The sequence below is a fragment of the Plectropomus leopardus genome, chromosome 21 (assembly GCF_008729295.1).
Source record: "Plectropomus leopardus isolate mb chromosome 21, YSFRI_Pleo_2.0, whole genome shotgun sequence".
In the NCBI taxonomy this organism is placed as follows: Eukaryota; Metazoa; Chordata; class Actinopteri; order Perciformes; family Serranidae; genus Plectropomus; species Plectropomus leopardus.
In genome coordinates, this window is record NC_056483.1 from 12,275,300 (window position 1) to 12,302,338 (window position 27,039).

At 40.1% G+C, this 27,039-nt stretch overlaps 1 protein-coding gene across 7 annotated transcripts in view; it reads right to left on the reverse strand.

Moving 5' to 3' along the window:
- Window positions 1–27,039, reverse strand: part of myripb (myosin VIIA and Rab interacting protein b) — a 165,396-nt gene that overhangs the window by 104,902 nt on the left and 33,455 nt on the right. For all 7 annotated transcript variants that reach the window (XM_042510338.1, XM_042510334.1, XM_042510337.1 and 4 more), the window contains exon 2: window positions 19,821–20,026. In XM_042510338.1, coding sequence (XP_042366272.1) covers window positions 19,821–19,930 — 110 coding nt within the window. In that variant the 5' untranslated portion in view covers window positions 19,931–20,026. The remainder of the gene's footprint in view (window positions 1–19,820; window positions 20,027–27,039) is intronic.

Sequence of the window (27,039 nt, forward strand, 5' to 3'; positions counted from 1 at the left end):
ATTTCTCTACAGCTCCACCCTCTTGTCCAAATATGGTCACATCTGGCTACAAAACAACAAGATGGAGATGGCCGAAATGCAAGACTCAAAGTTTCAAAACGGCAATCCATTAACCAGTGGGTAACATCACACTTATTCCGTCCATTTTTTTTACAGTCTGCGGTCGAAACATGGCAGAGGATCTGATCCCTATGTAAATATAAACGGCACATTCTAAGGTATCAAAAACACAAAGGTTCTTGTTTTCAAGTGATAATATACTAAAGAAACATGCTTTTCTTATTATTTTCTATTTCTGCCAGTGTATCCCCCTAAATCCTACACACAATGCCTTTAAAAGTGTCTCATTTTGTCACACAACATTAATAGTATTATAACCAGCCTTTCTAGTTTAATAGTGTAATAATAAAATAACCTGAGATAAGAATAAACATGAAGATTATGAGAAACATAGAGCACTGGATGACACTAATATGTGCAGTGACACCTGACTCCAGAGGAGGGCACTAAAAGCGGTGAAGAACCTATTAATATTCTATAATTAACAGATTTATTCTGCTTTAAACTATAAACATTTCTGTCATAAATTTTTGTCATTGGTGAAGCCCTTGACTGGAACTGGCCTTTTTTATCTTAAGGAGGAAACAAAAAGTATAAATAAAATTGTTTCATTCTTAATCACCAAAAGAAAATAAACCCCCTTTATTCATAGCACATAAAATACAGGCAATATATCAACTTTTATTTTTATAACTGACTATTTAGAACATAGTTTTGACAGACAATCTTTTCTTTTTTAGCAGCAAAGCAGAACAGACTTAGACTGCATTAGGTCTGAATATGGTGAAAAAAAAAAGTCTGATTCGAGGTTGTGGTTTAAACAGAGACTGGCAGAAGTGTCACTCAGTCTGGTCTGAGGCCTGTGGTCAGCCAGTGGGACGGGCAAAGTGCAGCCATGTGGAGAGACAGTCCAGCACGGTCCTGACAACATGGACAACAGTGCTCCCTATGGGCCCTGCAGAGAAGGTCATTCTCAAAGACTGCACACAGATGGGAGGGCTCGGAGACTGGGAGCGCATTTTAATGGCTTGGAGGAATTCTACTTTCCGAGCCACTGTTCCTTAATCAAGGAAACTTTGAAAAAAAAAAAAAAAAGGAGGGGAAAAGATGTATTGTTGAACATAAATAGGCCACATTTGGCCGAACACAAGGCAGTGCTTAGAGTGTGTAAGTATTTGGACAGTGGAGTGTTTTTCATTGTTTTGGCTGCTCTCCAGTGCTGGATTTCAAAAGAAACAATGGCTTTAAAGTGCTGACTTTCAGCTTTAAGGCTGTTTGGGGGTTTTCACATCTATATTAGGTGAACAGCAGGACTCATGATGCTGTATACCCTAAGGAGGTAAATATAGAAAGGGTTACCATTTATGTATGGTTCATTGGATGTGGCTGTAAATACTCTTAAAATAAAACAAAGTCAGCTCTTTATACTCAGAGTCATTGTTTTCTTTCAAATCAAATGTGCTGGACTACAACAAAATTGTGAATACTTGCACACTGTACTGTGTGCTATTAGATGTTTTTTTAAGATCCCAAACCCATTTACAGAACATATTCTTTTTTGCTATTTCATTTTCACAATCCAGTTTGCGGTTGTGCCTGGCAACCCCTTCGGAGAGCAGTGGCAGAGGTCCATTAACATATTTGGGTTAGCATCTCACAACCTGGCAACCGAGTAGCGCAGCTGTGCAAAACCCTCCATACAGAGGACACAGTCATAAAACACAGTCCAATAAAACACGGGGAAGCGACAGGGTCAGTTTGACTCCTGTGCACCCTGCGAAACAGTCGCATAATGAGAAACACAGGTGCTGAGCCATCGCATGCTGATATATCATTGGATTATCAATCTGTCTGTTCCACTTTAGCGAAAAAAGTGGTTAATCCAGCTAAACATAGTGTGCAGGATGTAACCCGGGCTGGATATGTATTTAATTGCAATTAAAGATGAATGTTGGGTTTCCCTAAATGACAAAGAGAAGTCTGGATATGTCTTCCACATGTCTCCAGATGTCCGCGACTACACCACTGCTTTCCTTCACTTGACCACAACTGTAATTGCAGATGTAGAGCTGGCAGGGATCCAGTGCTGAACTCATGTGTACCAGCAGATGAGCAGCATGCCCCCAGGCTTCATCCACCTCTAATATACGGTACAGCGTCCAGAAATTAAGTGTTTACGATGGCTGAACATTACTAGAGCAGTGATGAACTACAGAGGTGAGAGCGGGAACTACTGGACTGGCTTCAGAAGAGGGTACTGAGCCTGTGGAATATGTTAGTATTAGCAGGCATGCCAAAACCACCGTCATCAAAGAGAGAAATGGAAAGAGTGAGAAGGAGAAAACGTTGCTTACAGACAGGCAGGAGGAAAGAGAGAAAAAATGCTCAGTGATCAGGTGACAAAACTAAAAGCGAGCAGCAGCGTCCCAACAGCCACCCTCGCTGCAGAGTGCAGAGTCATCACAAGCAGTTTCTAATCAGCTGGCTTTGACTCAGCAAGTAATTGGAGAGGAGCTTTTGAGCTCTATCGCAGCGTGGAGCTCCTCTGCTAGCCATCTCCCTCTGATTTTGTTTCAGCTATGGATGACTGCTCGTTATTGTGGTATTTCGCCATATGGCTGCAGCTCATTGCCTCTGAAAAATAATAAAATGAGCTGTTGTTTGAGGGGAGAAGACACGTTAGGACGGATTATGACAGCAGAGGACGATAGCTTTGTCTTTCAGTTGGGTTGCTGCCATTCAGGCCACTAAAAATTTGCATCCCTAAAAGGAAATCTCAGTCAATTACAGAGCAGGTTTAATTTTTTTGAGTCAAATGCCAGCAATATATCAAGATGTAGGACAAAGCAGCTGTATCTAATACAGTGTGCTTTAAGAAAAAACCCTCAGTCTGTGCACTTAATCATACAGCCAGAGATAAATGCAGCGCTATTCATCTTCATTTGAATATTAAAGAAGAAGATAAATGATGTATGCACACATATAGTGTATAAATTTGATCAAAAACTCTTCCTCTCTCACATGCAAACACAATGCTGTAACAAACCAGCAGCAGCCGCAGCTAATGGGGCAGAGCTCTCACTATCTGTATCTCCTGTGTCTCATCAAGGACGGATGAAAACACCCTCCAACAGGCCGTCTTCCCTCCTCTCTCCTGTCTGTCCTCTCTCTCTCTCTCTCTTTCTTACTCGGTCTTTTATCTGTCCGCCCCGCCTCACGCCCGTTCTTGCAGTCGCCACACTCTACACAACAAATCACGCATCACAGACAGACTTCACGTTTCAGCTGCCGCTTATCTCCTGTCCTCCAGTGACAGTTTCAGACAAACAGACACAAGTGTGGGAAAGCACAGAGCAAGTCTATATTTCTACAACGTAAACATTAGAATTTTTGGTGAAGTCACAAATTGAAGAGAATAAGCTTGAAACATGACAAGAGAATCTGACAGTGTAGAAAAGTTCTGACCGGATTTGACGGAGCCAGTGACAAGTATTCCCTGTGAAGTGTAAAAGCAAGGGATATCATCTAAATCCTCCCATCTCAATAACATATTGCAAGTCAAACTGTACAGAACCTCTATTAAGTTGGGGTATTTGCAAGAGACACATTTTAAAAAGAATGGTAAGAAACAATCCTGTAGAGGGCGAGGTATCCTGACTTTTAGTGTCTGATGTCACATTAGTTATATATTCCTTTATGCTATGGAGAAACAATGAATCGCATGTTTGCTTGAGGTAAAATTACAGCATATTGCTGTGGATCATTACACGTCAGGTATCGAATTAATCAGCAGATTTGCTCTGATTCAAAATGAGGCCAAACTTTTCCTCGATTGTCAGGTTCTGATCCTCAACAAAGGCTGAAATATTGCCTGTAACAGACAGAAAGGCTTCTTGTTTTTAGCCAAAACAACTCAATTTCTAGAAATGCCTTTTGCTCTTTGCTTATATTAAATGATTTTGTTAAGGACATTGTGTTCACTGTAACCACAAGAGGTCCTTGAGTATACAAATGTGCACAAATATATAAGGCTGACTGGTCCAGTAGTTTGCAAGGTTAGCTAAGGACAGAAAGATAAACACACACACACACACACACACACACTTACACAGCCAAGCACTCACACATGGACATGCACCTCCAAATGCATGAAAATCTAGTGCACAACCAATTATTTACAATGCTGTAGCAACTACACATCAGCCTCAGATAACTATTGCAATGACTAAAAAATCAACGACAGCCTCAAGACTTCCAAAAGATTCTGATCCAACATGTGCATTTGGGGATTAGATTAAAAAAATGCCTGCCAATATTTACTTCAGATAAGGTGTTTTGTTAACTATACAGGAAGTAATCTGAGCGAAAGGTTGAAGGCAAGGGCTCAGAAATGTGCAATAAACTTAATTCCATCAATCCACCATCAGCAAACATTTGAAAAAGGAGGATCTGTGTCGAGTGTTCAGCCTGCAGGTTTCCAACCAAAGCGCTAGTTTTTATCAGCACACACAACTCCTGCAGTCATTAAACAGAGGAGGGCGAGCCAACCACAGCACCAGCTGTGACTCATAATCTCTCAGTCACTCAACCAGCGATGGTTCCCCTGGGAAACACATGCTACTTGAAAAACGGCCATTGGTGGCAGAGTGGCACCCCAAATGATGAAACAATAGAGAGTGAGTGAGCCTTTTTGATTTAATTCAAGTGGGTGAGTGTGTGCAGAAAGATCGCAGGTATCACAACGATGGTTTAAAGCATAACTTTGATAACTAATGATTAAAACCTCATAAAACTTGTTCAGTCTGTGTGTGCATGATTAAAAGGAACAGTATGTAGGGATTAGGGGAATTTAGTGACATCTAGTGGTGAGGATTGCAGATTGCAACCAGCTGAAATTTCTCCTGGTGAGAATTTTGTGTTCATTGTTTAGGAGGTTTATACTGGGAGCCGATTTATCCGCAGAGGTCTCTTCCTCCCCAAAAACAACAGACCTGGTGATTAGAACCATCAAAAATACTAAATAAAGTTGATTTAGTTATAAATCAGTGTTTTTTCAGCACTGTTTGGTGTAACAGATGCGCCTATAGCCCAGCAACTATGAATGTGTGCTCACCTCTTTTCTCTGATAACTTAAGATCCAGATGTTCAGGAGGTTTTTACAAAGAGCCAAATTATCCACAGAGGTCTCTTCCTCCCCCCAGAAATTAGACCAGGTAATTAAAATCGGTAAAAACAAATTGCCTCCACCCCTTTGGAACATTGTGAAAAAGGGGAGATATGCATTACACTGGAATAATCCCTGTAGCTCCTAATTGATAACTTGCACTGCATTAAACCTATTGTTAACTCTCTCTTTGGGGGATGTATACGTTTGGATGGATGGTAAAGTGACCCAGAACTTGGGAATTTAGCCAGAGGTGACAGTCTCTGTGCAAGGTTTTTTCAGTATAGATAGTGGCTTCAACTTATTTTATTTTATTTATTTTTAATAATTGTGTTTTTTTGTCCATTTATTTATTTGTTTGTTTGTTTGTTTGTTCATTATTTGTTTACTTATTCATTTGTTTATTTAACCCATTTTTGAGAATGTGAAAAACACTGTGTTGTTATACTTCAAATTAAAAATTTTGTGTTTCTTCAATACTACTCACCCAAAGCTACTCGGAGGGGTTTCTACCTATGGCGGCTAGAGCAAAAACGCAAATGACCCTATCTAGAGCCAGTGTTTGTTTGGTTTGTCCATTCTTGGTTACTGTAGAAAAAAGGGGGTGCAACATGGCTATCTCCATAGACGACGACCGACTCCCTATATAGATATAAAAAGCTCACTCTATGGTAACGACAACAAGATTCTTTTTTTCAGGTGATTTATACACAAATATATACTTACTTTATTCCATTTCTGTCAATATATCCCCCATACTCCTACACACTGGACCTTTAAATATCATTAATAACACAGATACTGACTGACAGGTGCCTTAACCTATCACATTAACCCATGCAGGTCGGCGCCTGCTCCTCTCACCTCAGGCCGCAGTAACGTTCTTTGGATGACAGTATGCTGTCATTATTGGGTTGTTTTGATTACAAGTCATGGCAAAAGTCTCCATGCATGTCTGGTCTGAGTGTTGTTTACTCTATGTCCTTGATGAATCTCCGGTCTACTGAATGTCATTGAATGCTCTGAGTATGATTATTTATGAGATGAATAAGTCTTTAAATCTTGATTTCTGTATATTTGAGATATCATTACTTAAAGTTTAAGGGATTTTTACTTTGATTAGAGGGCAGGACAGCGGTTAGTAAAGTTTCTAACAATAACACTTTACTCTAGACATCTTTAATTTGGAGGAACTGGAGGTAGCAATGATCTGGTATGTCCTTCTCTGTATTTACTCTGATTGTGGTCGAAGGTCATGAGAAGTGTAGGGAGAGTTGTTTAGTTTTCACAGGGACTGTTTCAGCCAGGCTCCAAGAAAACTGTACATGAACACACACACACACACGCGCACACACACACACACACACACACACACACACACACGTGTTTGAGAAGTCAACAAATGCCAAGAGACTCATTAGGTTTTCTGAAATCTGTCAAGATATCAAACATCACACTCTGAGAGGCCTCAGTTTGGTGAGTGCAAGGGATTATGGGAAGGAAGAAAGACAGCCAGCTCTTCATGGGCTGAAATGCTTAAAAGGGGCTAATCATTTAATTTAAATGGTCTCAATTAAATTTACCCTAAAATCTGTGCTCATAAAGACGATTATTTTTCAATCAATGTATATAAATGATTTAAAGGAGCTGTGTGTTCAGATTCCAACCAACTGAAAAGTGTGGCAAGCATGTTACAAAGAAATGTTTTTATGATGTGTGTGTGGGCTTTTCTGATAACTTACACGGTGAGAAACATGGTGGTACAACACGGCGGACTCTGTGAGCGGGATCCCGCTCCCATGCAATTATTAACAGCAAAAAAAAAAAAAAAAACAAGAGAAAAAAAAACAACTTATATTCCATTTCTGCCAATAAATCCCCTTTTATCCTCCACACTGGACTTTTAAACTAATATTACTATTATCATTAACGTCAGTAGCAACATCTTAAGATCACATTTCAAAGCACTAACGTGAAAGCAGTTTTCATAAAGTGCTTTACAGGATGGCATATCAGACAAGAACTGTAAAACACACAAGGAGCTAAAAATAAGCACAAGCAAAAGAGAAGTACAATAAAACAGGAGTTACAAGATGCATAAATTACATTTTTAGCAGAAACCCTTAAAAGAAGAAAGCATTGAAATAGGCTGGATTAAACCCTGTAACTGTACATAAAAGCAAGTCATAAAAGGGTTTTAAGAGGTGATTTAAGTATAGTCCATAATCCTTATGAGTGTGAGAAAGGAGCAGAAAATCAAGTGGCTTTGCTTTAATTGAGGGTGCTTTATGTAGCTCATTAGTATTGGGCTTTAATATAAGAAAGCGCCCATTCACACCAAAGCCATGTGAGCGTATCAGCAACCTCCACCTGCTGATACTGTACACAAACATGCAGCGCTGCCATGGCAATACTGACTGAAACAAGATGATACACTTTATTCTTTTTTATACATACACGCTCTGTTTTATAGGAAGAGTCAGAGAGAAAGTGCAGGAAAAATACAGAGTAAAAAAGGTGAAAAAAAAGTGATTCAGTGAGTGTCAAACCTACATAGAGACGCAGAGAGAGGAGACGGAAATTTAACAAAGTGTCAAACTGTCTTCCACGGTGTTGCGTTGACTGATGGAACACAACAACAGTCTTGAGGGAGATATTGATCAGGCTCTGCCCATTTCCTCAAAGACAGACGGAAAGATCCAACCCCGAAAAAGCATACACACCGCAGAAAATGATAATCAATGGCTGTCCAAAATAAACCAAAGAGGTCTTTTAACATGAAACAAAAATCTCCCTTGCCACACCCTCAACTCCTGCCAACCAGCTAACCTCACCATCAGCTCCACTGTTAACGCCACCAGTGGCTCTGCCTGCTTTGTCTGGAGGTTTATCAGATTAGATCCATCTCATAAATTAGAGCTGCTGAGATTTAGGGGTCAAAGACGCTGCAGCAGAGGGAGATCCCCACCTAATTGGTAGATAGAGCACAGGACCGTAGAGAAAGTTCAGCACTAATTTAATATGTTGTGTGTAGAAGGGGTGACGTATTAACCAACGCTGCTCCGTCATCTATGTAAACAGATTACTTCCGCTGCCAACAAGCCTCAGCTGATGTGTTGCTTTCTTCAAGAGTCTTCACAGGGAATGAAGCGTTTTCTAGCTGACTGGTGCACAAACTGCAGCATGCTGTTAAGCCCTATTGATGAGGACAAAAATCTGTGGCACACTTAAATATATTCAATGTAAAACTAATTTCGGTGAAAAGTTCAAATTGTTTTTTCTCTCTTTAGATAGCCTATTACTATTAACATTCACAAAGTGTCCACTAAAGATTAAAGTCCCAGTCCTGAGACATTTTGAAGTTTGTAAAAAAAAAATACTCTGCTATGATATGTATTTTATTTGACATTGTTTCCAACATAAAAACTCTGAGATATAATCTGAAAAGGGGCTAGAAGCACATTTCTTTTAGCCAGGTGATATCATCCTGCTGACATAAGCCTTCAACATTCGGTTTCGCTCTCTGTATCAGTCTGAACTCGCCGCTGTCCCAAATGATTTCAGCAGGCAGGAGTTACTCGCTTTGACATACAAACTCCATCATCAAGTCCTGAAGTTAGCATTAGCCTCTACTGCACAGACACACTGTCAGATAGACAGTAGCAGTCTAACAATACAGTTTATTTAAATCTACCATTTTTATGTGATGTGTACCTCGTCGTCAACAATCCCCATGATTTCCCCTCATTTCTCATTCAGTAGCCAACTGCCAACCTGCATGAAAACTTTAAAGCCTCTTGTATCTGCTCTTCCATTAGCGTAATCAATGAACATTGTACTTTTGTAACATCTTCTTCATCACCAACACAGCCAGCTTTTCCCAGAAACAGTCAGCAAAACATCTTTTTCTCTGAGAAACTACCACAAGTGCATCATCTTGCTCTTTTTTAATTGCCATTATTGACAATTTCTGCAATAGCTTCACTTATTGCTGTGTTAACTCTACTAATGTTCAACTGTCCTGCAAATCTGCAATTTACATTATCAACCACAGTGCAGTCCCTGATTGGCTGCTTACGTTGTCAACTACAGTACAGATCCTTGATTGGCCCAACTGGATTTTAATTTTCGGAAAGTGTTTGAGGGAAACAGAGCAAACAGAATGTTGAGCTCATGTCTTACCTGGCTGCGTCTCTTTGAGAAATTCTGTATCTGGCCTCCACCCAGCCAACCACTGCTATGTGCTAAGTTTCGCTTTCTGCTTTCTCTTCAGGTATTTTTTTTTCTATGAAATATCTAAAAAAGTTGAATCCATGCTGTAATGCCATGAAGATGTTCAACTTAAAATTAAATCTGGCACAGAAAAGCAACACGCTCTAACAGCTGAGAGGCTTGGGCAATTTATTTTTGGCATTTTTTCTTGAAAAACTAATAAAAATGTTTCATTATTTATCATTTTTTAATTGTTTCTGGTCTAAAATCCTTGTCCTACAAAGTCACATTTGGACTTTTTAAGAGATAATTGCTCTAACTTTGATTTAGTATTTTATTGGAATTATACATTTTTATTATATGCAACTGTGCTTACAATAAGATTCTTTGCTCAAACTCAGCAGAAAAATTAAATAAAAAAAGGTGAGGGGAATAAACAAAACTTTTTCCCACTAGTTGTGCATCAAAACTCCTAAAAAACACATGACACAGCTATATGTAAAGTCATCCATTTATCCCCCCTTCAGCATTACCATTCTGTGTCAGACAGCATATTGAAATGCTTGGAGGGAATGATGGCAGAAAACACACCTCAGAGGAAGAACAAGACAACTGGAACAGAGACAGAACATAACCTGAATACAGAGAGGGTTTAACATTGAGGTGTGGCGGTGCTACAAAAAGAAAAAAGGGGATTCATTTTCTGCAATGAGCCAGACTACACCCTGAGCAGAGTGTACCGTCTGTCTCTGTCTCCTCACCTCTCACACACACTGTAATCCCACAGAGGATCCTTCAATTTCTCACATTTTGAACTCCCACAAAGACAGACAGACCCTCTGAGAAGCTGTGACTAACCGACTGTGTCCGAGCACTTGAACCCTGCCTTGCTGCCCAACACCCCTGCAAACGGCACAAGCCCTCGTAATTAATACGGCTGGCGGAGGTTCAATCACTTTAATGTCACGCAGGAGATAAGGCCCACGGGATCAATGACTTTGCTTTTTGGGAGGTAAATGAGTCTTTTGTCTCCTGGCTTAGGTGTAATGAGGAGCTGGACATGTGAGAGGAGTGTGGCAATTATTCAGAAAAGGAAAGTCTCTGTGCTGTCAGGCCAAGCATCACTCAATCCCTCTGGACAGAGAGCAGCTCTTCCAACACCATCTCAACACATGGCTACTGCTAATGAGGAGATGTAGGAGGAGAGAAGGAGACAGGGGGATTTAGAAGGAACTACTGAGTGGAAAATAGAGAGAAATAGGATAGATTAGCAAACCACAAAGGAAACAGTTGAAAACTAGATACTGTAGATTCAGGAGACAGGGAACAAGATAAGACAGCTCCTGCAACCAACTATTTTCCTCAAAACAGCCCTTGACATTTGGCCAGCAGCAGAAGTAATCACTGCAGACCTGAACAGATATAAAAGTAATAGCTCAGGCGATCGCTCTGAGTCTGTCTTAGTCTTTCTGCAGATAACTGCTATCTAAGTGGAAATGTATACACCTTTATCTGGGGGAAGACGAAGCTAAGCAGTGAGACGTTCACCTCAGTTTGACCGTCGCTTAGCAAAGGCTAAAATGCAACACACACACACATACACACACAGATATACACATTTATGCTGGCAAGGTTATTAAGGAGAAACCTATCTACTCAGTCAGCTAGAAACACAAAAGCGGTGTATGAACTATGAAAGCGATTGTGCCACAAGTAGCCAGGGTGGATTATTTTTCACTATCTCATCAGCCGATCCAGTGGGCTCAGCAGCTCCAGAGGACGGCGACGCCGCGCAGCTGCTGATGTGTCACACTCAGGGGAAATCAGAATCTTCCTCCATCAGACGTCGTAAACCACCGTCTGTTTAGGACACTTTGCTCAGGAGAGTCCTCTGATGCTCAGGCACGCGCGCAAACTGAGTCCTCAGAGATGCACATTTTGCTGCTTAGAAATTCCATGCACTAAACTTCTTTTTATGCTCAAGTATGAAGGTGTCGCTTGACTGATCACCCGTATAAACATAGAGAGCAGCAAGCCCGGTGCAGCTATACAGACTCTTGATCAAACAAACGCTGCACTAACAAGTCAAATCCAAATGAGTTTGACTAGCTCTGACACAAACATATATCACTGAGCTCAGTTTATATAAAAAATGTATCTTGAATTTGATTAATGTTTGCTGGAAATTACATTTGCAAAAGTATTCACAAACAATGCTTCACTGGCTCAATAAATATTTAATCAGACATATTAGGCCAACACCCTAGAGGCGTGGAGTACTTTTTATAAAGTATTACTACAGTATGCATTTAAATAAAAATACATACATATATATATCGTAAATAAATTGTATCTTAAGAAATATTTTACCAGCCACTTTTTTAGAGATAAGACGTTCGACTCAACTTGATTATGTTAATACAAAAAGCTGCTGCACCTCTAATAAATGGACAGCAGTGTGTGTGTGTGTGTGTGTGTGTGTGTGTGTGTGTGTGTGTGAGAGAGAGACAGAGAGAGACCAAACGCAGTATGCATAAGCATGCCCATGTATAATTGCCGTGGTCAGGGGGGCTATATTTCTGTCTGCTAATTAAGTTTAATTATATTGAATATCATCTACTAAGGGCCATATTAAAGACTAATTAGAAATCACAGAGTCTGTGGCAGCAGCTGTACAGATCACCTCAGCAGCCCCAAACACATGAAAGCAAATTAAAGCAAGCTGGTCAAAAACTCACTCTGTTTCCATATGCTTTCAAACGCTCCATGCAAAACAGCAAGGGGTGTTAAGAGGGGGGTCCTTCATTTGTCATCTGGCATGTTATTTCAGTAATTTATTAACCACCTAATAACAACTTGAAGCTAGAAAAGGTGAACTCAGTAGAGCACCAATCTCCACCAGGTGTGCTAGAAGCATGTTTTTGGGTAACAAGGAGTGCAGGGCGGAGTGTGTGTCCAGCGTGATGCAGGACAGCACTGGATTGAAGGGGAGATACTATATAGTTACATTCAGGGTTCCCGCACATTCTTACCGATGAAATTTCCATAACTTTTTCATAATATTTTACCTAATTTCCACAACTTTAATTAGTTTAACATGGGTAGACCAATATCACGATACAGACATACATTAATAAACACACACCTCCCGGGGATTTGTTGACACGCAAACTGCTAGTGCTAGTGCACCCCATTTTATGAAATATATATAATATATATGTGCATTTCTTTCTTGTCAAAAAGCATTTGTTTTATAGACATGTGTAATAATTGTATGTGACCTTGGCTGAAGCTTATTTGATACTTTGATAAATGAAGGTCAATAGCTGTCATGTCCAATCGTGAGGTTTCCTCCCTACAAATGAATCAATGACACAACACAGTGGCCAGATATGGCTTATCTGGACAGCTGTACATGTATAATAATAGCCAAAACAATGTATATCTAAAACATCTCTTAAACATTCTATTAATTCCATGCCATTTCCCGGCCTTTAAAACAGTTTTTCCTAGTATCATGACTCGGTGGAGATAATAAATATTTCCTATTGCAGAATATTCACACTTTAATCTTTATACTTCTGCTCACCTTCTTGTCCACCATTACACTTGGTCCTGTCTCATAGAAGAGGGTGACATTATTAAACGTCTACTGCATAAATGTCAGGCCAAAATAAACTTATGTGATCAGCTTTGATGAAATAAAAAAATACTCCAGTGTTGTACTGGCATGCTGTAGCCCGTAGATAGGTTTTTTTTTTTTGTTTTGTTTTGTTTGTTGGACATTGTCCTTTTTGGACATGATATGTTAATGTAAGTTGCTTATTGAAAATCTGTTATATATGGTCACTATCATTTTTGTTTATGCATTTTATCTATTTACTTTTTTTAATTCAATTTATTCAAAAAACTAAACAAAAACATTGAAGAAATAGTAGAGAGAGTCTGGCAGTAACCAGCTCCTGGCCATCACTGTGAGCATAAACAGGCCTGTATCAATCATGTTACCCTGTAAGACTGTGAAATGTGATGAATCACAAAATGATGCTGGTAATACACCTGTGAATGTGGCTACAGATAAAAAGGTCAAAAGGATTTGTCCTTCCTTCTTGCTGTGCACAAACACACATACACACGCCACAAAATCAGTGCATTCACACACACACGCGGCACGTACACACAACACAGCACTTCCACATCAAAAACAATCCACATCAACATGACTCAGACAAATAACCCACACCAATAACGTAACACAGCTAATCCCCACCAATATTGAACCGCAGCCAAGAGAACACAACTACCACAACAACAGGCAGACTGAAATTAACTCCATCCAGACTTGTTTCTCTGGCTGCTGCATGAAAATACATTAATGCTAAAGGTGGAGGGATTAGCCACGAAAAGCTGTTTTATTGTTAAGAGTCTTCTGTGTGTGTGTGTGTGTGTGTGTGTGTGTGTGTGTGTGTGTGTGTGCAGTTACACATTACAGCTTTGGGCCATTTCATGTGAAAGAACGTCACATGTTAACATAGGGCCCAACACTGGATTATGGCACAGAATAAACACCTTAGAGAAGCAAGGAATAACACATGTCTGTTGAACACAATGGAGCCATTCAACCACCCGCAAAGCTGTGCTGGACTAGTTACACGATTTCAGGATTTCTGAAGTTCAGGTCAGTTCACTAGTCCGGCAAACCTGTTTCATTAAAATAGTTCGTCAAACCAAAACACAAGCTAATACATATAGACTGTTCAATCGTCTACAGGGCTAATTACTGTACTGAGGAAGGTGCGTTTAATAGATCGGAGCCGTTGCTGTAAAAGGACATGACCTCAGTCGTGAAAGTAGATGTCAGAAGGTGGATCTGTCCCCATTTAGCACTGCTTTAATACAGGAGATGGCACTGCAGCCCAAAGGGACTGTCCTGCAATGAAGGGCAACATCCTCTGACTGCTCGTGCTCTGAAATCCAATTACACCAATTTATCGATCGTCGTGTATACAGAGCTATTTGGGCCAAACAGAACCTGACTGGCTTTTATCTTGGCTTGAAAATAATACATTTTTTAGAAGTTGTCCTCTTACTTTGGACAGCTGAGAGTGTGTTTGTGTCATCTCCAGAGAGCCAAGAGGATAAATACAGGAGGAAATGGAGGTCAGTTCCTGCACCAACAGAGTGACACCGACTGCCACCTTCTTTCAAAAAGATCCTGACCTTCCTGTGTGACTCCTGATCCCTGTACCTGCCTGTCACATTCGCCACCGCTAAAAGAAACACCAGCTGACATAAAGGAAAAGATGGAAAGAAGCTTTTGGCTGCACGAGGCACATTAGGTACAAGTGTACAGATTCAAAAATCCCATACAAGGTTAGGGAGGGTTAATAAAGCTAAAAAAAATGAACATTAATAGAATAACTGCAGTTAATCTTTCACGCGTCTGTGACATCCTGTCACAGCTTTCACAGCTGTTACTTTGTGGAAAAGAGCCTTTTGAATATCCCTTAACATTATTATCAGTGAACTATTGCCTTTATTGAAGTTTGTAGTTTCAATAGCTTGCTCATTTATGAATATATTGGCATCTGCTATTGAAATCACAACCTTGAAATGCGTATTTTTAAGGCAACAGGGCACCGGTAATGATGTTAAGGGATTTTCGGAGGGCGCATTTCCACAAACTAAGATTACAAGAGAGAGCGAGACTGGGGGGGGAGTCAATTGGTCCAATACTTCGCAATAATTTGTCCTTGCAGCGTTGCACAGATGAATTGTTGGACAGACTTGTCACAGCTGCAATTTAAATGAGTTCTGAAGTAAGCATTACGGATACAGTAATTGGCCCATCCATACAAGGACTTGCCAGCCACATGTGTGGAGTGGATCTTTCCTAACGCTGAGAGCAAATTAACCATAAGAGTCACCAATAGCTGGAGCTTAGGCCATCTTCTCACCACTCACACAGATGCATTGGTGGATAACTATTTCTATCTATAATCATTTCCCCGTCTGATTCCCTTGGGAGTGCTTGCACTGTTTGTTAAGTAGGCCCAAGTCTGTGCTCCCTTGAGTCTCCTGCTGCTTCATAATGAGCCTCTCTAGCTGTACGGCCGCAAAGACGACGGAGGCCAGAGGTTGAGCTGTTCACCCTCTCTAATTGGCAGAATCACACTCTCACTCTTTAACAGCAGAGCAATCAAGGTACGGAAGTTACTAAAGATTTATTGTCCCAGATCTATTCCAAAAAAAGCTGTGCCGAAGCTCACAGTTAAAGCCAATGGCAGAAAACATCAAAAGAATACAACAAACGATAAAAAGAGATACCGGCCAACACTTCAGTCTGTCGAAGTTAATGAGCCAAAAAAGGTAACTCTTCCAGGTTTAAGGGCAAACGCAGCACAGGTGCAGTCTCCGTTCATTTCAAGCTAAGCTCCTGAGACATCCACTTGATAGTGTAGTGGAAAAGAGATGTCTCATGTGTGAATCAATGACACAATAATTCAGATATTAACTCACAAAAATGCATTTTGTGTATGTTTGGGGGTGGATTAACATGTTAGAAACCATTTCCTCATTAAACATGTACAGTGCAGATGGAAACCTACAAATCTGCATTGTTCATCTGTCAGTGGCAGGTTCAGATGACAAACCCACTGTCTATGTACTGAATGATAATGCACTGTCTCCATTTCCTAGAATTTAGATTTTGAAAAAAAAAAGAAAAAGTTTCAGATTGTCTGGTAAAAACAACACACTAGAGCCTTGAAAGCTGCCTCCAGTTAAAGTTTTGAGTATTTAACATGTCCATACAGTGTTTTTTGCCATATCACAAGCAAAATAAGCAGTCAGTGCCAAGCATTTCCATCTTAGAACTGCAATGTACCAATGACTGTCACCAGAAACTTGTTACATCACAACCCTAAGAAAGTAATCTGATCATCTTGCGAGGGTGGGGCTCTCCATAACATTGGCAAAATAAGGAGTTTTAGAGAAGCTAGATGGAGCTACAAATCAGTATTTTGCTGGTTTTACTTTCACTTCGACTGCTCAGAGCTTCACTTCGAGTGCTCAGAGCTGGCGATCAGGCACAGGATTAATCTAACATTAGCAACAGATTACTGTATTAGCTGTTTGATAATGTTGTCAAGCTGAGGGCTCATGTTATATATTCCTGTTTACAAGCAGAGGATTGCGTGTTTGATGAGCAGAGTCAAAGGTGAGAAGGTATGCTTGAGAATAGGTCTGCACAAACTGAATGTAGAAAAGGTGTAGTATTACATCTTAGCCATTGTAAGACAATTTTAAATCCTAGAAAATCAAATTATGTAAATTTGATGAACAGTGGATCACTCATGGGTTTTATTTATTCTATTAAAATCTGTATTTTCTTATTTATGGAGTCATATTCTCGTTGAGATATACACGTCTTTCCTTGTACAGTTTGAAATAAAAAATAATATACAACATCATAATAAAAAATCCCTCACATAGTGATAAAAGCAAAGAAATGCAGAGGCATCATAAACTAGTCCACATTAAAACTTTAGGTGATATACAAAACAGTGTTGATTGCCCCTAACTAGGCTTATAGCTGTGTGCATACCTTTATTTACATATTTATTACAGTCCCATATTTATGAGACAGAAGGTAATATCAGTTAAGTGTTTCAACGTTTCTTATTATTCAGCATGGGAGAAAATTAAAATGGAGTATTTAAAGTGCCAGCCGAGGCTTATAAACTACCCCATGAAGCCTTCAACAGGGTAATTTACAACTCTGCAGGGCTGACTTCATTCAAGGAAGAAAAACAAATGTCAGCCATGCATGGATGTGAAAAACCAACAGGGAGAGAGCTATCTGCCAAACCACCATCTGCTGTACACAAGCTTTAATATTCATATTCATATACTGTAAAGGTTTCACATTTCAAGTCAAAGACAAATGGGTTTCTCTCTCTTTCTGTAACCTGATCTGTTAGACAAGCACTCTTCCTTTTAGATACAAGAAAAAAGTGACTGATGCAAAGCGTAATTCAAAAGACAACAGTTCAGTAACACAGACGGCCACCGGAACCTGAGCCTGACCGAGGACACGTCCTTGTTCTTCGGATGAAAACCAGCGCAAGTAAATTCAGGTGAATTTCATGCACTTGAAGTCATACTGTAAGTCCAGTGATCTCTTAGGATGCAGTGAAACCAAATGTCAATTTATATAATGTATCAGAGATGAAACAGGCGTCCTATGCTTTTCAGCTGGGAAAGATTATTTTTTAGAAACATGATCTATTGTTTCTGGATTGTTGAAATACTCCAATAAATGATGAGCTGTCAGGCGCTCAGTGATGAGGAAAGCCACCCTCATCACTGGGGACCCCTCCCACCCCCTGCACACTCCTTCATGCTGCTGCCATCAGGCAGACGCTAAAGAACCCCACAGGCCCGGAAAAACATTTACAAAAAATCCCTCATCCCATCTGCAAAAACTGCCCTTAATAAGAACACACAGACTGCACTTTTTTAAAACTGTTGTTGAATGTCTTTTAGTCAGTGTGCCTGGGTGTGGTTCTTAATTACATTTTGCTTATAATACTTAAACACTGAAGGAAGAATTTTTACTTCTATTAGTACTCTCACAGTCTGTTATTATGAACTTGCACTTTGTTAGATAATTCAATTTGTCATCACTGAATAAAAAAAAAAAATGTGACAAAGGCTAATCTTCAGGGAGCTGAAACATCAGTTAGGTGTTCAGGAGGTATTGCATGAAGGAATAACATCCAACAGTAAAAGCACAATTAGAACAAATACAGGAGGGAAACAAATCTGTGTCAGCTGTGTTATTGTGTAACACGAGCAGTTTTAGCTGCTAAAACAAACTAATTTGTCTGTCAGTTTGCATGTAATATCTACTTTGGAAACTTTGCTTTTAAAACATTAACAAGGCTACAAACACACAGTCTGATTGTTTTTATGAAGAACTGTTGCCTCATCAATGTCTGCCTGCTGCCTCAACATTAATGTGCTCATCTTTTTACAGTAAACAGCAGTAATAACAGCCTGAGAGGCAGAAATTCTTTTTGATCATTCATGACAGCTTGGTGGGAGAACATTTTACAGCCCAGTAATTTGGGAATACACCATCTTTGCTTTGAAACGGATTCTGGGAAAATAAGTAGAGTTTCAAGCACTGCGGACCAACAGCTGCTTTCTGGTTTGTGTAGCAACTTTGCTGCGCTCCTCTGAGTACGGCTAAGATGTTTAATGCTCTGAGTAACACAGACTAATCACACATGGCATCCGCTCAAGAACACAAAACCACCGAGGATCACCGTTCAAATCTGAAGAAAGACATCAAATCTCCACAACAAAATAGCTGATGCAGGGGCCTGGCAGGTAGTCAAAGCAGCATATTTGTGTTCACAAAATTATAGGGTGCAACCACACTTAAAATGCAGCAAAAAACACATTTTTGTTGTGACATTAGATACACTGGAGATTGAAAACTAAAACCTTCCCCCTGTAGTACTGCTGAAACAACACAAAGCAGACACACTGATCTGACTGCATTTGATAGACAAACTCCCATGGAGGACTGTCACAACCGAACCGAATCCCCTCTGTTTACGGGCTGTCACAGGGAGGAGAGGGAGGGAGTGAAGGACGAGGAGGAGAGGAGGAGAGGAGGAGAGGAGGAGAACGACGGTCCAGCACTTGTCGCATGTTAAGTAAGAAGCTGTGACACCGGAGCAGAGCCTTGAGGCCCAGACCGTCTGACCCCCACAGATCTGCCAGCCCGCAAGCAGAAAATACAAGACAAGCATCTTCCCTCTTACAGCCCCTGACTGTGCCTTCATAACCCTACAGCTGGAAATCCTGTAGAAAAATAACTGCAGCTGAAAACACATCGGCTTTGTTCAAAAATCATGCTTTCAGATCTCACAACAAGAGATTTTAATTACAATCTATCTCTGATGAATAAAAGGAATAGTGTGGGCACAACAAAGGCAGGGTTAACAGTGTTACTATTTGTGAAGCGTCACATTCAACTACATTTATGCAAGCAATTGACAATTCTGATAGATATTTGAACCTGATTTTTTTGGTTTTGTAAATGCTAAAAACAGCGTTGCTCTTATTACTTATCTATAGTGTCAGTAGCAGAATAGGAAAGGGAGATTTGAACCCTTGACATTTATAATAGCCTATATAGTAAGTGTCTTTGTCAGCTGAGCCAGCTGTACACAACTATATCTGGTCATTTTTTTTGCTCACAGGCAAATGTCATCCCTCCTTATCAGCTCCTCTCAAATCATCCTGTGTGTGTCGCCTGAAACGTGTAAAAATACTAGAAAAAAGCGCCTGCAGGAGAATCCCATCTCACCTCAGCCTCTCCTCCTCCTTCTTTCGCAGCTTCATGTCCCGCTGGACCACTTTCAAGACATGCTCTGCCTCGTCATCCGTCAGGCCCGACAGGTCCAGCTTCCGGCCCATTGTTCCTGGCCTCGCCACACTGAGCTGCTGGTCCGAGAGGGATGGACAAGGAGCGGCACGGGCTCTGCTGCTCTGGGGGCCGAGGCTGAGACAACCCTGGAGGAAAACAGAGAGACAGAAAATTTTAAATGATTTTTTTTTTTTTTTGTGGAATCAATTCACTCTTTTGGAGCTGAGCATTAATATGCCTGGCATCTAATTAGGCAGAGTGTCTGAAAGATCTCTTGTACACCTGGTTCTAAGTAATTTATGACTTTCATCAACCTCTATTAGCCAAGGAATTAAAACACCGATAGGTCTCTGGCTCGGCTTTTAGTGCAATGAACAGACACATAAAAATCAGATTTCCACACCCTATTACAACAGACATCCAGCATAAAGAAACACAGATCTCACCATGCAAACAATATTGCAATGTTTCCTTTTATGACTTGTGGACAAAATACACTGTTACACTACAGAAGCTGTTTGCCTGCAGCGTGAACTCTGATCTCAGTGCAGCTGAAAATTGGTTTGGACTGGAGTTTAGTGGTCGGGGGGGGGGAGTATTCGTTTTACTGTTTCTGGTCATTACTAATGTGATTATGAAAACAAATGCTGCCCTCCCCTAAACCAAAAATAGGTCAGGGCTTCATCAAAGCCATTATCAAGCCATGAATGTCAGTACAAAATGTTGTGGCAATCCATCCAGTAGAAATTAAATTTAGATATTTCATTGGATAATTAGAAAATTTGAGCTGTCTCTTTTTTCCAAGCTGCTGCATGACAACACAATTCAGCAGCACCACAAACTACAGCCTCCGTAAATAAACATCACTCTATGCAACTGACTGTACCGTATCTCCACTCCCCAAAGCATAGACATTCAAAGCACACCTCCTGTGTGATAAGATCATGTTTTCTGCATGGAGCATGCAAAGCAGGCTGGAAGCTGTGAAGAGCCTGTCAACAAACATGGTAGTTGCAGATGTCATGTTTCTGTGCAGTAATATGCATTTTACAGGTATTTCATTTAGCTTTGGAATGGTTCATCTTGTATGTGACACAGTGGGTGTGTGCATTTGTGTAAACATGCTATACGTACTTGGGTGCAATCCAGCTGCAAACCTTTGAGAGATACAGCTGTATACCCTTCTTTAGGGCTTTCGCAATAACTAATTTTGTTGGTCAATTTATTATCCCAGAAATATATGCAATAAACAGTGTTATTGTCTTTTTGGGACATTTTCATGCCACTGATATAATTATGATATAACAGTATAAGAATGCAAACACACCCTGTCAAAGAGCACATGGTTTCCCACACAATTTATTTGTGGCAGCCCACCACAATCAAAACATCTGCCATCGTACTGATTTTATTTTTGGAGCTGGACCATTAATTTGGAGTGCTGCTGGACTGCATAGCTTTCGGTCATTCACTGCACCACTCTCTTAGACGATAGATGTGGCAACAGAATGCCAGGTGCACTTAAAGTGAAACTTGATAGTTCATTTCACTGGGTCCAAAAGTTTGCATTCACTCGCCTCTGCTCTCCTCCTGTCCTGCATTGATCTGATCACATCAGACTGGATCGCCAGATCAATTACTCGCCCTGCAAGTAAAATTCCTCATGAAGAGTTCTGGCTTCGCTGCGTTCACAAACCCACAATATCGTCTGACTTCAGAGAGAGGAAAGTATGGATTGTATGTATAAATTAAAGTAATTTTGTTGGAGTAGCACAAAATTACTCCGTTTGAGAGTTAAAAGAAAATTTTTCCACAAAAAACGCTATGTCGTCTTTGAAGCGTAGTCTTATTTTCCATCAGAATCGAGGTGGAGAGTCTTATAATCAGTTGGAAAACCCTGCTGTTTATTCTGGCATCATGCTGACCAAAATGTTGGTGACATTTTTATGTAAACACCCAAGTAAACACAACAGGCAATATCGAGGTCAGCAACATATTTGAGGCCGTATCTGCATATATCATATGATAATTTCTTTGTGTAATCACTGAGACAGGCCTATGCATTTTAGTGAAATTATTTGTACACTTTAAATATTTAATTGTGCATTGACAGTAAATTACTGGCTACTAGTTGCTTTACTAAGTTATTGTATAATTTTTACAAAAAATGACTGTAAAATGTGTGCTATATAACCATAAAAGTACACCCTTTCAAACAGCAATAAACTATAAATTCTTAAAATTCAGACGCTGGAATTGGAATATGATATGAATCAGTATATTACGTGTTAATCTGATAGCATAAACATTGTGACGGCCCTCAGCATATTAGTGATATCACTTGGATTTTACTCAGGGACTGACTGCACTGTACTAATCATATATTAAAGTTAGAACTTGGACTGTTTATGACTGAGCCAACTTAAAAACAAGCCTGACATCGGTTATTTGTGGGGTGAAAGGGACGCAAGTAAGAAGTGAGGAAAGCATGATGAGGGGCAAGATCGAGAGCCGGCCCATAAAACTAAAACAGAGGGATGGCGGGAGAAAGAGAGCAGCAGAGACAGATGAGGTGATGGACAGAAGGAGAAGGTCCATTAACTGCAGTGTCTAAACAAGATGGGAGAGCGCTGGCAGTGGAGAGAGCAATGATGACTCAGAAGGCCAGACAATTATGTCCGTTCTATTATTGGGCCAATAGCTTCATCGACAGAGCGTCTCTCCTCTCACTCTGCTAATCATTCATTCCTCCAGTTCAGCTCAGGGTCTGTCTCATCATAGACTGTTATTGAAGGTTTACATTTTAACAACAGAAAACAAAATTGTACATATTTATGTTTGTTTCTGTGATATTCAGCTCTATTTATTCCGAAAACACATTTAAATATTATCAATCACTGTTGGACTGGAGCATCTACGCAGCAAAACAAACTTTACCTCATGTTTGTCATTTTGATTAAAAGCTCCAGGCAAACCAGAGGAATACTGTTTTCATTGCTGCCATTTGATTTCATCCTTACACATATCTCCATCAGATGCTTTTATGAGTCATTTGTATCAGTGGGAATGTAAAATCCACAAGGGCAAATGCAAGCACACACTCAATCACACACATGCACATGTGTGAGGGAGAGCTTTTGTCACATTCTTAGCTACAGTGGAAAAAAAAAGATGTAAAATCTCTCAGTCTCAGACATCTGCTTTCACACTGTGTAAATACAGAATACCATTCACGAGCGCTCCTCATTCAGCTGTGATAAGCGACCTTGCCCTCACCTCAGGAAAGGTTATCCAGTCTGACAGAATAGCACACTTTATACAACATGTTAAAATACACACTCAGGCTCATGTGGACAATCATGTGCCAGCATGTGTCCACACACACCGACAGATACATACAGCAGCACCGACAATGGACTCTATAGTCCTGCATGTTGCAGAGTTTCACTCTAAATGTCACAGTCTGTGGGTTCTATTAGCTATTCGAAATAAACTTTTTTTTTGGTGTAAGCAAGTGAAAAAGTTGTCACCCTATAGCTGCACTGGTTAGTACACAGAAGTATCAAAACAAATGTGCTCAATCGTGGCCATAATTTGATGTTCAGGTGATGAATATGATTTATAAATATGAAGCCACAACTAGCAGCAGCATCATAAGCTAGAACTGGAAACAGGGAAAAGTTGCAAATGTTGTACTTTTCGGTCAATCAAAAATGCATCCAACAAAAAGACAATTTTCAGCATTTTTAATGGCAGCAGATCAGTTTCAAATATTGCAGGGAGTATTTGAAGAAGAGGAAGCAGCCACAGTGAACTGTTAGATGCAAAGCTGCACACCTCCAATGTAGCCAGGTAAACAACTCCATTATGCTCTGCTGTCTGCAGACCTGTGAATGATGGAAAAAAGCCAATTATTGCCTGACTTCACTATTAAATATGACAATATTGTTTTGCAGCACCCCATTCATTATAACCAGTAAGTACAAGTGTTGCCAAATCAAACAGGACTGAAATCTTAAGAGATTGCTACCAAAATAACCAGCTGCTGGCTGTATAGCCTTCCATTAAATGTACCAGACAAACATGTGAGGTATCTTTTTGTCTCTTTGGGGATTTACAATAATATAAGTCGTCAGATATCATTAAGACCCAGTGATGGCCATGTTGGTCAGGTTTTTTTTTTGGTCCAATTCTTGGACATAATTTATCCAGAGTCTCATCCAAACTAGGCAACCGGATTGGCCAGAATTGGGCGAGTTTATTTAGGGCGTCATTTATTCTGAATTTCAGCCAAGTCACAAAGATGTGGCCTGACTTATTTCTTCAATCGTGCCAAGTTTGGGCCAGTGTCGTGGCAGGTCACTTTGGCTACCTGGGGGCCTTTGTCCTAAAATTCTATCAAAATCATTAAAACTATTAAAAATACCTTGTTTGATTTTGACTAATATTAAAGCACATATACACTAATGTTAAATGAAATATTGTCTAAAATATGACTCAGTATCATGTCTAATGGTACAATGCCAACAAATTTTTTGCCTTTTATACTGTAATACTGATGGCAATCGTGGAATCAGTGGGAACGTATCTTCTGCGCGGCTGAAGATTCACCAACTTAGTCTGAAATTATTGCATTTTCTGATTGTCATTCTGACAGGAACCTGCAGCAGTATCTCAGTTAATTTAAGAGTAAAATTTCTTTAAAAATCCCCAAAATTAGTGCAGCACTGCCTCGTGTAGAGCTTCATGCCTTGCAGAGAGCACATTCATAATTTTTCAGCCCTTTACCAACTAACAGTAAAAGAAAATCAACATAGCTGCTCTGTAGCATATTTCAACACCAACAGTGATGGGCTGGTCTAAAATCTTTGCCTTCTGCCATGTTTCTCTCCTAATGTATAGAGGAGATTAATGCACCATTACTGTATGGCCATTATTGTATAGCCACAAGGGAAGGCAATTATTCAGGGCTTCTTGTTATAGTGAGTGGTGTCAAGGACGGCAATGGAGCATCATTTATGTCTGCGAGAGTGTCTGCCTCTGAAGCCTCAGTGACGCACATACTTGAGAGCAGCAACCGTACACACAGCCAATCCATTTCCATTGTGACAATTTGCATTGAGACACATACAAACATACATGCATGACTGCACAAACACACACACACATATCAAATCTTCTTCCATGGAGCTGTGTCACCACCCTGCAGCAACACTAACACACCCTCAACAATAGCACAGATGAGCTATCAGTCTGTACACAGTGGAAAAGAGAGTGGGCTTTCCGACAAACAAACCCCTCCTTAAGTGACACTGATTGGAGACTGCCTCAATGCTTCACCAATTTTGTTCAGCCGCCTCAGACAAGAGAGGGTGTGGGCTAAACTGAACACCATCTCAGTAAGCTGATGGAAAAGTGAGCTGCACACATTTACCTCTCAGAGATTCTTAGATTGTATTCGATTTTATTTAACCAATAACTATTAGACTGCATAGAGCATATGTTTTGACCAGACAAACTACACTCTGGATTCCTGCATTTCTGTGGATCACAAAGTCAGTGCAATTTATCTGTGCATAGTAGGAATGGGCATGAGTACACTTGTGCTGATTTGGACGTCAGTATTCACTCAAAGTAAAGATTACTCGCCGCCACTGCCGCTCTCTCATGTAAACATGACTTATAATTTCCTCTTTTCTTTTTTTACTAGGCTATTTACACTGTTTACAATCTTATTTCACTGTAGATCTGTGTGCAGTGTATTGCTTCGGCTCCTTGCCCTGCTACTGTCCTCTCTCCTATTCTCTAATATTACTACAACTACAGGAGTGTGACCCTTAAAAGGCTCATTGTCGGGTGTTAGCGAGGTGTTACGAGAGAGTTTTAGCTGCTGCTGCAGTTAGCTCATGCCAAGCAATAGGGGCGTGTCTAAGCAGTGGCCTGAAATCTGATTGGCTACCCCAGCTGCCACCCTGTTCTCTAAAATGACTGGCTGTCTACCAAACTGGAGGGGGGATTTAAGGCTGATTATAAGCATGCTGTATTTAACCTGTACCTTTAACAGCAGTGACTGTGAGTTTGCTGATTTTTCTTATGTTTGCTTTTAAGTTTATGGTTTAACAGGCTTACTGAAGCCTGGTTGCTGAATAAATGAATTTAAAATTGCACTTGTTTCCGTCATGTACTCTGATAATTTTATGCGAGTACTTGAATATGAAAGTTACTTAAAAATGCCCATCCCCAGTGAGTACAATCTATACAATCTATTCAACCCTATCACCAGGCAACAATGTCAGTATCAGGTTATTCTTTTGCAATTAATTTCAGCACCAACATTTTTAAAATCCTCGCTTTCTGCAATAACTGTGAATGAGAGACACAGCATAGTTATGTTTAGGGAAAGATGCTGTGGAGCTATGGCAAATAAAATATGATAGAGGTATGGTTAATATGAGACAACAAAAACACTTGGTCATTGTTGGCAGTACAGGTTAGGCAAAAAAACTACACAGTCAGGGTAAGGATAAAGTTGGCATTAGTAACCACTTACGCAACTAGTGACTGACAACTTATGATACAAAATATTTAACACTGAATTTAAGTTTTCCACAGGACACAAACACTGGTTTCCAGGGTCAAAGTCCTGTACTTGTTGGACCCATCCACCTTGCCTCCGAGCCACCCTTAGAGGACTTTTGCATTCTTTATACTACACAAGTCTAATAATGGCACAGATGGCCCCCGGATTGAGACTAGGCTGCCACCTTGCTATATAGGTAAACTATTTTCTGCATTTGTACTGAACGTTGGCATACGAAAATAATATTTCAAATATTTTCTTTATACAAATTTAATCAAAAATGAAGTGTCAGTGGTTCAGCCATTAAGGAAAGACAACAACACACACGCTTCGCATAAAATGTTAGCAGCAACTATGGATATATCCAAATAAGCACACTGTATTATGTACATCTGTAAATTGAATACAACTACTTCGTGAATAGTCATTTGCAAAGTACCATTATAGTGAAAATATCAGAGACTCCAGATACAAAACACAGTACAAGATGACCACAGACACACTTTTACATGTATTGTCATGCGTTTGTTTTTTCTTCGTCTCACTTTAGTTCTCAACAATCAACAATGCTACAGTCAA